A 12871-nucleotide genomic window follows, 5' to 3' on the forward strand; every position below is an offset into this window, starting at 1 on the left:
GAATCTTTTATTAATTTGAATAAAAATTAGTTTTACAGGAGAATAAAACCTCGTGTTATTGGTGATGCAATTCCCCCTTTTTTTCTAGAACCAGTACATCAAAATTTCCATTTTCTAAAAATTCAAATAATCTCACTATGCACCATCCATTATCCATTAATTAGTAAATTCCACTATCATTCCTGTCAAACTCAGTATTAATTAAAAAGTGTTAGCTATCAAGCCAAACTAACAAATACTGAAACAAAGGATAATATTTTTTATTTTCATTTTAGTTTTCCAAGTTCACAAAATTGTTTCACTTTTGAAGGCATATCTGTGCAACAATGAGGTCTTGTGGTCCTGAAGGATCTGATCCAGCATTTAAATGTGCCAGCTGCACTTCTGTCAGTCTGCTTATGGCCACTGAGTGGCTCCACTGGACACTGTGCTTCCCTCAGAGTTGATGCTGAGGGAGGCGAGCACACAGCTCGTTTATTTTTCCCTCCAACACTTTCCTGATACCATCTTGTCAAAGCTACAAGCTGCAGCTGCTCTCGAGTTCAGCAGGAAAGTAATTCAAATGTAGCAATAAGTCAACTAAGTCATACAGTAAAACAATGAAGTCAGTGCCTAAAGTGACCAAAAGAAGTAACGCTACATATTGCTTATACAATGATAATGAACCAAAATAATATAACAGATGTAGACTTACATGAAACTGTTTGAAAACAGGCGCCACACGCAATGAGAGTGTCATTCTTTCTGTCTCACGGGTATGAGATTGCCAGACCTGTGCACATCACAGTGTCGAGCGTGGACACAGCAGCGGATATCCCGGATCCAAGGACAGGAAGACTGGTCTTCCTCTACCAGCCCTCTCATACACTCACATGCACATGCAAACAACACACACTGTGGCACTGCTAATGGCAAAAACACTGGTTGACCCCCGTCACCTTCTCTGTTCCTCATCCCCTCTTTCTATTTTAAACCCACAGATTAAACGCCAAGAGTTCTTTGATCAGTCTCATTCTCTTTGGGGAATTTATAGATCTGCCCCTTGTTAAAAAAAGAAATAAACAAAGATGTCTACGGTGAGCTTTTTTTAAAAAAGATAATAAAATTAGACTTCATATCAAAATACTAATTTCACCCTTTGATCTGAGCCCCTCTGGTTTCTTATCAGTCCCATGATAGCCTCTTTCCCCACCTCTAAATTAGCAAGTGTTCCCCCGCTTCCTCATTTCCTTATGTTTTCTGAAAGAGCAGATCTGTTTTTCATCACAGGGTCAAAGGCCAAACCCCTGTCACTCCCGCACTGGGAAGAAACCTTATGTAAGTCTGTCTGTGCCTTAAACATCTTACTTCAGGCTATATTGCCAAGTGGTTGAATTGAGCTCTCAGTGAAAATGTAAATATAGCAAGTCTTCTGTCAGACTCTCAGTTTGACTTCTCCCAGAATAGGTTCAAATTTATTTATTTTTTCTCTTTTGGCTTGAAAAGCGATACAAAATGAGTTGTTTTGGATTTTGAACAGGACCTTATCGGGACTTGACAGTGAAGAAAAAGCTCAGTGAAGGTGTAAAGTGTTGCAGACTGGGCTGCATATAACTCCTCTAATCCATCCAAATAAACACTCTTCCTCCCTCCCCCTTCCTCTCAGGGGTTATCGTATATAAACCCCTCCACTGCACCTCTGCCCAACAAACCTAACATCAGCCTTTAACACAGCCCAGCCTTCTTTCTGTGCATTCGAGGCAACACAGGATACAGGCTCACTGGCTCAGATCTCAAAACTGGAGTCAGAGTGAAAATCTTAAAAAGGGAAGGAAAAGCATGTCAGGGAAGGAAGCGCTGAAGCCAGTAGGAAAGCACAATTTGCCACCAGCCTGTAGAGCTTTTTTCTGCCCGCCTCTGTGACATCTCTAAAGTCCAAACTGCTGACAGATTCCTGATTCTTCTTCTTATTATTATTATTATTAGCTTGTATAATTAGCCCTGAGCACAGAAGAAGACTTAGCCGAGAGGTAGAAACTCCACCTTTACTTGGATATACGTTCGAAATCTGGATTTTTAGTCGGAGAAGACGCACATCAGGAGGAAATTCTTGAAATTCTCTTCATCTGCTGCTGCCACTACTGAGCTGCACCGGGGAAGGTCATCAGGTTTATAACGCAAGTAAGTATGACAGGATCCATCCTTTACTTTTGCTTTCCTTTCTTTTTTCTTTTTTTCAAAAATAAAAACATGCTGGAACAAAACAGCTCATTTTATTTGAATGTGTACACACTAAATCAGTGCCATTCAGTAGGGTTCACTTTGATCTGGAAGCAAACAGCCTATTTTCTCCAGTGTCTCCAAAAGGCCATCCCAGATCGAAGGAACTGTTAAAATGCTGTGTAAGCCGTTGATATGTTTTTTTAATACTCAAAGAGCCCTTTTAATCTATGTGATAGTTGTTACTCAAGTTGTACTCTTTGACTTCCATATAATGCACAATAATCTAGTTTTAGACGTTTTTAATGATCTTAACACCTAACTGGACAGTCGATTGGAGGGTGAGGTTGAAATGCCAAAGTGAAAGATTTCACACTGGTGAATACCAGCAGCTGTCAGTGCAGCACAGATCAGAGGGAAGTAGTGTTAGTGCTCCTCTTTATCGCGTGGAAACACTTGAATGAATTGAAATGTAGGAATTAAAAGCTCACACCCAGCATTTCATGAATAAAATTGTGACATTGTTCTGACACTTCGGTGAGTAGTGGAATTTTTTCAAACTTTTCCAGATGCTCCTGGCTCATTGTTTTGGGAGGGGGTCGGAGGTGGAGTCAGGGAAGTTAATTTCCTTGCACTTACAACTGTGCGGTTATCTCATGGTGACTTTCCATATCTTTCGCCACAATATTTCAGGGACCTATTGCATAATATGGTTTAATATTCTGTAACTTTCCATCTTTGTAGCGGTCAGACTGAATCAGAATCAGAGCATGCAGGGAGAGGGAAGGTTTTTAACAGACAATCAAAGACAAGTAGAGACCCAAGATGAGATCGATAACGCCGGGATTAAAACAAAGTCATGCTGATCCAGGTTGTTTTGTGGATTGTCTAGCTGCATGAATGACTCGTGTGTGGGTTTTTTTATGCAGAACAGACCACAAAGAAGATGAGCCTCTCACGGACCGGGACGCTGGAGAAGACGATGTCTGAGCAAGCCCGCTCCGAAGCACGGTTCTCCTCCAGATTGGGGTCAGGGGTCGTGGTGCCGCCTCCTTACTCTCACAGGGGGAGCGAAGCCGCTGACCCCCCTGTGGAGTTGAGGGGCTCTCTGGACTGCTGGGCGTGCTCCGTGCTGGTCACTGCACAGAATATGATCATCGCTCTGATCAATTTCAGTCTGGCCAGCATCTTGTTCGGCATCATCCTCACCCCTGCGCTGACCATGATCGTATTCGGCTTTCTCTGCCACTCCACAGTAAATATATATATATATTTATATAATTATCTTGGATTTAATGAAAGAAAATGCTGTTTTAAAAGATTGAAAGAAAGGGGTTAAAACTAGATTCTGCTGGTAATCACAGTTTATCAAACCAACCACTGGAGTTGCACCTCTTGACGTCGATTTTTAATCAAACTCTTATGTTGGAATGCCAAAGAAAAGAAAGGAATTCCTTTATTTCCGGAGATTTGACGCTGTTTTCTCAGCTGTTTCTGGAGCCTCCCAGAGCTCATTTACTAAGCTGCTCTAGGTCACTGTGAGACTTAGGGAACTCACAAACAGCACACTGCATGCTGACCGTGTTGTACATCACTAGTGTGAGCACCTTAAATACACAAACACTTCTTAGAGTTAGTGCTGATGATGGTTTGGTGAGAATGGCCTCTGTGACCCTTCATCCCTTCTCCTTCAGGTGCAGCCACACGGAACATCACTATACTGTTCAGACCTGCTGGACGACACAGCCTGCATAGCCCTGCTGGTGGTGGGCTTTCTGCTGCTCACCCCTCTGCTGGTCTTGGCGCTGGCGGCTTACTGCCGTCTGGCCCGACACCTCCAGCTGGGCCTGTGCTTCATTCCCTACAGCCGGGCTGTGTACAAGAACCTGCCCACCCAACGCAATCAGAAGCAAGGTCCGGGGAGCTGCTTCAGTCAACAGGATGCAATGGAGAGACAGGGGAAGGGTAGCATCTGGGTGTAGATGAGAGGAGTGGAGAGGAGGATTGTATATGATTATATTATCAAGTTTCCTGCTTTATAATGAAATCTACTTTTATATGTCCTTTTTCTGTAGCCATTGTAAAAATCCATCACATTTAATCATTCATATTCATTGTTTAAGAGTCACAATTGCGTTTTGAATACAGTTTCAATGTATTTAATTTCTTTTCTTTTCTTTTATACAGTAAAGTTTTTTTTTAAAAAAATAAAGTGTCACTCAGCTTCTTTTTTTTTTTTTACACAGAAAAAAACCCTGCCCTGATAGCTCAGTTAACTCAGTGACATATACTTTTGGCCAGATGCAGGAAAAACTCATGACACGAGCTACATAAAATATAGTATGGGCCAGATGTGGCTCAAAGGGTATGACCTGAGACTGACTTAGGATACGGCAAGTGTCTGGGGTCATAAGGTAGACCCGTGGCTTAGTTGAGGCAGCTAGACTGCATCTCAGCCTCATTAGTCAAAGCCAAAGGTAGCCCAAAGAAAATTACAAATGTGGGCCAAATGCTGAACATGGTGAAGGAGGACATGCAGAGTGTTGGTGTGGCAGAAGAGGATGCTAGGGATGAAACTGAAGATAAAATTGAAGAATGAGGAGAAGACTGGGTAGTACATCTAATGGACAAACTGCCATCAACAACCCACATAACAAGCTGCTGGAAAGCAAAGAGGGCATATGGGGATGTCAGCTTTTTCACAGGTGATTGTCTGTTTCACTGGACTTCTCACTTGGACATAAAAAGCCACATCCCTGCTGTGTCACTGGTGGTAGGAGCACTCTGTTATTTTTCTTTCTGTTATTTCTACAACTTGTGATGCTCTGGTATAGCCGTGTGAAACACATTTATACTAATAAACTTCAGTAATAATTAAAAAAGCAAGGTTTCCAATTATAATTCCGTACTAAAAGTACAGAACATTTTTTGGTTGCACTCTAGTTATATGAGGTCAGAACAGGAATTTATAGAAACCTTTTTGAAAAACTTGACATCTTGATTTAGACTCTTTGACCAAAGACTTTAGACTTTATCACCTCTTGAGATTTTTAATAGGAACCACGGGTCTCAAATATAAGGTCAGTCTGCCAGACCCTGGCCCTAGAAGTATTCAGTGGTTCAGATGGTTTTGCAAGCTACAAAAAAGCAGAGAAAAAATGAGCAATTCCATTTCCTTTGTTAATAAATTTGAGGAATTTCTTGATATATCTTTCGAAAATTGACTTTGTCATTCCTGGCTTCAGAATCTTCGAATAAAAAAATATTGAAAAAAAAAATGAAGGTAAACTGGTCTCTGTGTTTATGAATGACAATACATTTTCTTCATCTAGAGCCATGATTATCCGATTCATAATGTGCAGGTTGCTCTTACTTTTTAAATCCACAAGGTGGAGTCAGAGACATCATTCTAATATTAAGTGTCACAGTTGATATACACACACACACAAAGTAGCCAGTCAGATAAAATGAAAGAGATATAAAACCTTTATTCAGTTATAAATTACAAACACAAGGTTTGGCAGAGTTTTGAATAAGACATTACAATTGCCTTCCTTTTAATTATTTTGCGGTACAACACTGAAGTTATGTATTCCTGTAATATAGTGCTTTGAAAGAGCTGCATTTCACATTAAAATGTCTGGATTTGTGTTTCCATGTTCTGGTCTGGACGGGTATTTGAGGTTAACAGGGTTGTCGGCTGATATTCATTAACAATTTGTGGTGTGGGGCTTTGTAGAGAGCTGTGAATGCACCGGGTTCCAGGGTACCTTGTCCCTGTTCATTCACCTGACCCATGATGATGTAGTTGACACCTGTGAGAATGAAAAAAAAAAACCAAACCCAAAAAACCCACAAACATTAAGATTAAATGAGGTTATGTTTGTTGAGTTAAAGACGATACTGCTGATCTCCAGCACCTGGATAATACGAATTAAAAAATAAGCAACAACCCACCTTTGCGGAACAGCGGGCACTTCTTGCACAGTGACATCAGCTTAACTGACATGGTCTCTCCAACTTGTGTTATGGTTAGCCGGCCTGCTTTGTAGGCCTTGATGAGGGACACAGTAATCTGAATAGCACCTCGGGGCCTCGGGGCCACAGAGGTCACCTTCCCGGTTAATACTGGAAAAAAGGTGGGGTCAGTCAGAACGCAACATCTGATTGATAATGCATGTGTGTGTATATATGTCAACAGCAGGAAACTTACCAAATTCACTGGCACAGAAACTAGTCTTGATTGTTCCACTTCTTTTACAGGCTTTGGCACAGAGTGGATTTTGAGGCACTAATAAGAAAATAGAGAAAAAGAAATAATATGTTTTTAGTGATACTAGTTGTTAACTTTTTTATTTTTATTTTGTACATTTACCTACCAGGCCTCTTTCCATTTGGCTTTGCAATACGGTCTCTAGTGGGCTTGACTGGTTTGGGGCTCGGAGTGGACCTAGGGACAGGAGCTGGCACATATTTGGTGGTTGTTTCTATCGGGGTAGAAGGATGTGCAGGTTTGACAGAAAGTACTGGAGGACTGTATCTTGTAGTCTGTCCTGAGTTGACTGTTGGTATCTGAGAACCACGTGCGATGCTGGTAAAGTGGGCGAGGAACCCATCAGACGTCACACTGAGGTCTGACACAAACTGGACCAGTAGCACATTTCCGCTGGTAACAATAGGTCTAGGAACGAGACAGGAAAAAGGATGAGGTGTAAAATTAGAAATGGCTATTTTAAAACGACTTTAAAGGCTTCAGAAATTTCTGTCACTCACTCTGGGACCTGATCGCCACAGTATTTTCCAATCAGACGTGAGTCATCCCTCTCTCCGCCATTAAAGAATGCCACATAGTCAAAGCGACAATAAGCATCATCCTCCACGGCAAACTTATCAAAATTCACGTGGATCACCTGGTATCCAAAGAGACACAAGTATAAAGATTCAATTAATCAAAGTAAGGAACTTTGGACTATACAGTGGCTGCACACTGCGAGCCAGCTTGCCACTGACCATATTGGGCTCCACAGTGATCAGCCAGGAGCAGCTTGTTCCTGGTTCGTATTTTTTGTCGGGCCAGTTGGGTGTCTTGATCTCTCCCTGGGCTTTTGTCATCCTCCCCCCACAGAACTGTTCGTCTGAAACAAGCCGTAAACACTCCATTAGGGTGCTAAATGAAGAGACTTGATAAGAAGACTTTTTCTTAAAGCTGTCTGCACCATTAATATCAAATAAGACATTTCACATTTATAACAAAGATATAAATTTCAACATTTTGAGCTGATATTAATAATCTAGCCTGTTGGCTGGAACACTTTTTAAAACACATTGTGCAAGCTCAGGGGTGTAGCATCATACTTTGGCCTCTATGCCGGCCCCCCTTCTACTATTATTACACAATTTCTGATGAGCCCCCAGGGTACTGCTGGAGGTCGCTGGAGCAGCATGACTCAGGGTCACATTTGAAGCATATTATTGAAGCTTAATTATAAGCTCTTCCAAACAAAAAAGAAAAGTCTGAAGACTAATCTCAGGCTTGATACTCAACATCTATCTGCTGAATCCAGACTGTCGATGGTTCTGCCTCCTGTTACTTTTAATGATATGTTTCAGATCATTTGCCAGAGGTTACTTTAATTACCAGTAATAATTTGCTATTGAAGGTTTTAATGCAAAGAAATTCACTACTTATTATTCTGCTCCCTTACAACAGTACTGTGAAAGCTGGGTGAGGTGGGAAACTTCCTGTTTTCTTTAACACTGTAAACACTTCATTCCTAAACTATGAAAGCTGCACTTGGCAATCGTTTTAAAGAATATAGTCATTTTTAATAGTTTAAATCCAAAACAGGCTTAATCTGGGATTTATAAAAATTTTAGGAGTCATAAATGTTGTTAAACTAATGTGTATTGAGAACCTCTGCAGTGCTTTCAAATGTTTTATTATTATTGTTATTATTATTACTTTGGTTTTAGGTTTGCCACCACTTAAAGCTGAGGAGGCAAGAGGCCAAGAAGAAGAGGAGATTAACTATTTAATTAAGCTTAACTTTAATTTAAGGCAAAATTACCTCATTAGAAATTGTGGTCATGGATACGAAGTCCAAAAATATATGCTACATTCAGGCACTGGGATTATTTGGGAATGCATACATGGCATTATAATGAAAAACACAAAAACAAAACAGCTTCATCATGTGACCACATACCAGATACGTAGGGTTTGACTGCACTGAAATAGGCCAGAAATCCTCGACTCTGCGTCTCGTCATCAGTCACCATCTCCAGCATCATCATGTTTGTGGTTGAAATGAGCGCTCCAGGTCGGAAAGTTCCACAAAAGCGACCCAGTTTTTGCACCAAGTTGGAATGTCCATTGTAAACATCCAGATAGTCGTAGCGGCATTGTGAGTCAGCCTCGAGGTCAAAAATGCGAAAGGAGAGCGTTATCACGTTTCCCTCTGGGACCTGGAAAGCATCGAGATCACATGAGTCAGACACAGAAAGCTTGGAAAAGCTGGAGAACTCAGGCTTGGGGAAGGGAGAGTGACTCACGGTGATGCGCCAGGCACATTTGCTGTTTGGTTTGTAGAAGCTTGGGAACCCTTCACTTCCAACAAAGCCTGATTCAGCAACCATGTCTCCTCCGCAGTAGAACACAGGCCTGTGGTAAAGGAGTCAGTGAGAAATGGGAATCTCAAGCAGAGTCCTAAAGGGACTAACATCCTCTAGTTGTCTGTCTAAATGAACACTTGGCTGTTGTGGTTGTTGTTGTGGGAGTTTACTGGAAGAAATTAGTGTAAGAAGATGGAAATTTTCATTATATGATGATTTAATCGCAGGGTGCAGATGTTGCTACATGTATTCTTGCAATGTTTTTTCTTAATTAAAGTCTGCTGCTTAGTTGACACTAAAACAGGGAAAGAATGAAAAAAACAACAATAATCACACTTCAATCAAGTTGGAGTCAGCACTTGAGCTCTGTAACAGGATCATAATTAAGTTAAGATGACTTCTTTTGACAGACCCTTGTTTACTCTATATCAGTCATTTATAAAGCCTATAAATCGATTTATAGTCTTAGCTTGGCTGTACCTCAGGAAATAGAGCCAGAGACTGTATATAAAACATGGCTGTGGCTTTCTGCTCTTAAGACAGAAGCCAGCGCAGAAGTACTTTGCATTCTTTTTAAAGTCCAGCAAGAGGAAAATCTTGTGATTGCAAAAAGACTTCTGATTAAATGGTTATACGTGTGGGTTTACATAGCGATTTTCTTTTGTCAATTATCGTCCCCATAGGAATCTGAACTTTTGATTGATTGAAGTCATTAGCCTTTTGCTAATGTTGAAGCTTCACAGCTGGACTTCCATTACCAATAGGAGACGCCAAGGTCCACTAATCTAAAGGTTGGTGGTTTCATTCGCAGATCTTATAGCCACATGTTGAATAGCATTTTAGTAAGATAAATTGCTCCCAAATTACCTGTCATTATTTGTGTGTTTTAAATAGACTTGTACCTATAGTCTGCTTTTCTATTCAATTTGAGCACTCAAAGGGCTTTCTTATACAAGCCTCATCTACCCAGTCACACAACTGCCTTTTTCTTAGTCCATTTATACAGTAAAAGATTTTCAAACTTAACAGAGTTTGAACTAACCAGCCATGGTTTGAGTTTGGGCTAGCATAACTAATGTAAACTGGTTATCATGTTTGTGTCTTTTGATCCCCAATGTGTTCCTTGGACAAAACAACACTTTACATGAACAAGAAAGAGGTGGGTATTTCCTTCTTCTTGCTAGTTAACATTATCTGTTATCTTTGGTGTTGGAAACTATCTAAGTTGTTGTAACTAGTTTACCCACGAGGTAAGATTTGTAATGCTTGTTAAATAGAGATGTTCTTGCATTTGTGCAATGTGTGTATTTACATCAAATAACTGTTTGACTCAGACTGACTTTGATATTGTGTGCAGCTAACAGAGGCTGACTAGCTCAATTTAATAGGGGTTAGAGACAATACCATCACAGTGGTTGCATATATTAATTTTTAATTTGTATTTTTTTAAACTTGAGTGCTTTGGTAGTCCATAACTATGTAGTGACTAGTCAGTAGCTTGAAGTAAAGAGTTGAATAATTGTAGGCCAGTGAAAAGTACTGGGGATTTTACAGCTGACGCTCAGGTTTTGGACACTTTGTCAAAATGTACTTTCCAGGAAGAAAAATGTCCTATTTTGGCAAGGATACATTTGTAAAACTAGGAGCCACTGAAAAAATGTCAGTTATTATGAAGTCATTTCTGTTAAGGGATATTTTACAGTTAGTGGTGTAGAGAGTTTTGGAGAGTACACGTTTTTAAGAAATATAAAACATCTTTCAATCATGCCTCATTTTAGAGGAAGTAAACAAATTGTAAGGAGGCAAAAACAGCAACGTGGACAACCAAAATTAGAAAACTAAAATTAGATTGAAACATAACGTTGTTGTTTTCCCAGACTAGGACTCAGACAGCAGAACCCCAGCAAAGTCAGACAGCTGCTGATTACAGCCTAAATGCACAGAATCAGAGCCAAGTTTCTCTGATTCAACCCCACAGGCAGAGCTGAAAGCACTAACATCTGTGGCACCTCAGCCTTTGCAAACTCAGTGCGCCACACATCATGAGCCCAAAACCAACAGGACAGCTCTGTGCCCAATTAAACAGTCAGCTGGAAAGAATGTACAGAAGCAGGACTGAATTAAAATGTCATAGTAAAGATCATTTCAAGGCGGCGGAGCCTTTTTATCCCGGTTGATATTTGTTAAAACAAACAAAAGTATCTTCACCTCACATATCTGCATATGAGGATCAGAGTGAATTTCAAGAAGAACCTTTCTTCTCCAGGTTCTTGATCACAAATGGTTTAAAATGCAACCTCACCTGGTGAAATTTGTCTGTTGGGCCTTTGTCCATCCCAAACTCAGAGACAAGACCAAGGAGAGACCCCAGATATGGCTCATTGGCTTCATGATGCTGCGTACAAAAAGAAAACCAGACTATTTGCAGAAAAGGAAGATGGTAACAGGAGGCAAGAGGTGAAAGACAGAGGAGGAGGAAGTGGGGGAGAAGGAGGAGGAGGAGGCTCGGAATGGGCGGAGAGAATGAATGAGTAGGGGGGCAAGAATGGACGAAGAGATGGACAATAAGGATGAAAGGGCTAAAGTTGCAAAAAATAACCATGAGGGGGGGGGATGACGTGAGTGGCGAGGGACGGAGGAGAAGGCTTTAATTTGAGCCAGATGTTTCTTCCAGAGTAAGTCTGGTCTCAGTCTCAGTGAGCATCTAGGAAGGAGGAGCAAAGGGCTCCAGTATCAGAAGTCTGGAAAGTTTTGTTTCTGGATGTTTCTGGACCTTTAAATGCCTAAAAGTTCAGGAAAAATGAACTCCAGCTTGCGTCTGACTCCTGATTACAGAGGGGGCACAGGTAGAGGCAAAGCCTGAGGCTGTATGGGCTGTACGTGCACAGGAAGGCCCGTAAATCTTTACATTCCACAGCATGATGTGAGACCTTTAATTTGCAAAACAGAATGTTTTTCTTTAAAAAAAATAGCCTTAGTTGAATGAAAAATACATGTGGGAGTCAAAATAAGCTCTAATAGGAATGATAATAAACCTGATGTTCTTATTTCCCTAAGCCCCAGGAGCTCCTTTGGCTCCATTGACTCAAGGACTGTTTATTTGCCACCAAGGCAAGAATAACACTTGAGAGGAGGGAGTATCCTTTCTCTGTTGAGATTCAGTAATGAGCCAACTCTTTCGCCTGCGTTATTGAGGCCTGTGGAGGGTACGCTGATGTAAAATGATAAATTTTTATGGACTACAAAGGTGGACATCTTGATCAAACTGTGAGGGAAAAGGTCCAGACAGTCTGTAAAATCACAAAGATATTTCCACAAAGAAGTTTTTTTTCTTTTCTTTTCTTTCTTTTTTTATGTTTAGTAAGATTTTATAGTTCAGATCTCATTGTGGCGTTCCAGATTGCTTGAAAGAGGTTTTGTGCCACATGCTTTCCAAACTTTTGACAGATTTGGTGCTTGTCTGTTTTGCAGTTAGAGAAATGAGCATTCCCCAGTCGTGCTGTGTTGTGTTTGTGTTTAACCCCAAAGACTCTGATAAGAGTCAGCGGGGGAAGGAATGCAAAGGCGCGCAGGAGTCTGCTGGTGGTGGTGGTGGTGGTGGTCGGTGGGGGTGGAGTGTACGACGTCTGCACAACCATGCAGCCGCTGCCAATATGTGTGGGAGTAACAGTGACCTTTAAGCCGTAATCCGAGGCAAGAGTGTAGGTTTCTGCTGTAACTCCTGAAAGAGTCCTCCAAGCTGGCCCCACATTCCTGCTGGGGAGTCAAGAGGGAACAGCAGCGGGGGAGGAGATGACTTGTAGTGAACGGACGGCTGAGGCAAAAGAGGAGGGGTGCGCTGACTGAGAAAAATGGAAAACAAACTTAAAACAGTTTGACAGCGAGACAGTCCCAGAAAAGTGAAAAGTTGTTTTTGGTACGCACCCTGGAGTTAGGTCACGTCCATGCCTCCTCCCTGAGCCAGCACATTACTGTTATTACATCCACACATTTCCTTTTGCAAGCTGTTAATCTCTCTCCCTCTCTTTTTAAACTCTGAAACACAATTTAACGTGACACT

At 41.1% G+C, this 12871-nt stretch overlaps 2 protein-coding genes across 3 annotated transcripts; one reads left to right on the plus strand and one right to left on the minus strand.

Annotated features, from left to right (window-relative positions):
* Positions 1 to 1663: 1663 nt before the first annotated feature.
* tmem88a (transmembrane protein 88 a) lies at positions 1664 to 4399 on the plus strand. 2 transcript variants are annotated; one of them, XM_040049872.1, is made up of 3 exons: positions 1664 to 2160; positions 3129 to 3454; positions 3894 to 4399. In XM_040049872.1, the coding sequence occupies exons 2-3, from the start codon at positions 3146 to 3148 to the stop codon at positions 4179 to 4181; spliced, it is 597 nt and encodes a 198-aa protein (XP_039905806.1). In that variant the 5' UTR covers positions 1664 to 2160; positions 3129 to 3145; the 3' UTR covers positions 4182 to 4399. The 2 variants fall into 2 exon arrangements, with proteins under 2 accessions (XP_039905806.1, XP_039905807.1); XM_040049873.1 differs by having other exon boundaries at positions 1664 to 2156.
* A 1274-nt stretch (positions 4400 to 5673) lies between these two features.
* On the minus strand, positions 5674 to 11324 carry pcolcea (procollagen C-endopeptidase enhancer a). Its single transcript, XM_040049871.1, has 9 exons — positions 11114 to 11324; positions 8752 to 8860; positions 8406 to 8664; positions 7210 to 7334; positions 6973 to 7109; positions 6579 to 6880; positions 6413 to 6490; positions 6157 to 6327; positions 5674 to 6014 (listed from the first exon to the last, which is right to left on the minus strand). The coding sequence occupies exons 1-9, from the start codon at positions 11200 to 11202 to the stop codon at positions 5884 to 5886; spliced, it is 1401 nt and encodes a 466-aa protein (XP_039905805.1). The 5' UTR covers positions 11203 to 11324; the 3' UTR covers positions 5674 to 5883.
* Between the last annotated feature and the right edge of the window lie 1547 nt (positions 11325 to 12871).

The sequence above is a fragment of the Simochromis diagramma genome, unplaced genomic scaffold (assembly GCF_900408965.1).
Source record: "Simochromis diagramma unplaced genomic scaffold, fSimDia1.1 OVJJ01000050.1, whole genome shotgun sequence".
Lineage (NCBI taxonomy): Eukaryota > Metazoa > Chordata > Actinopteri > Cichliformes > Cichlidae > Simochromis > Simochromis diagramma.

Bases quoted from the DNA above. Each gene is read 5' to 3' on its own strand.
- tmem88a (XM_040049872.1), top strand. From the start codon at position 3,146: ATGAGCCTCTCACGGACCGGGACGCTGGAGAAGACGATGTCTGAGCAA. The intron at 3,455-3,893 runs GTAAATATATAT...CTTCTCCTTCAG, and splicing joins GCTTTCTCTGCCACTCCACA to GTGCAGCCACACGGAACATC.
- pcolcea (XM_040049871.1), bottom strand. From the start codon at position 11,202: ATGAAGCCAATGAGCCATATCTGGGGTCTCTCCTTGGTCTTGTCTCTG. The intron at 8,861-11,113 runs GTGAGGTTGCAT...CCTTTACCACAG, and splicing joins CAACAGACAAATTTCACCAG to GCCTGTGTTCTACTGCGGAG. The intron at 7,335-8,405 runs GTATGTGGTCAC...GGCTTGTTTCAG, and splicing joins AGTCAAACCCTACGTATCTG to ACGAACAGTTCTGTGGGGGG.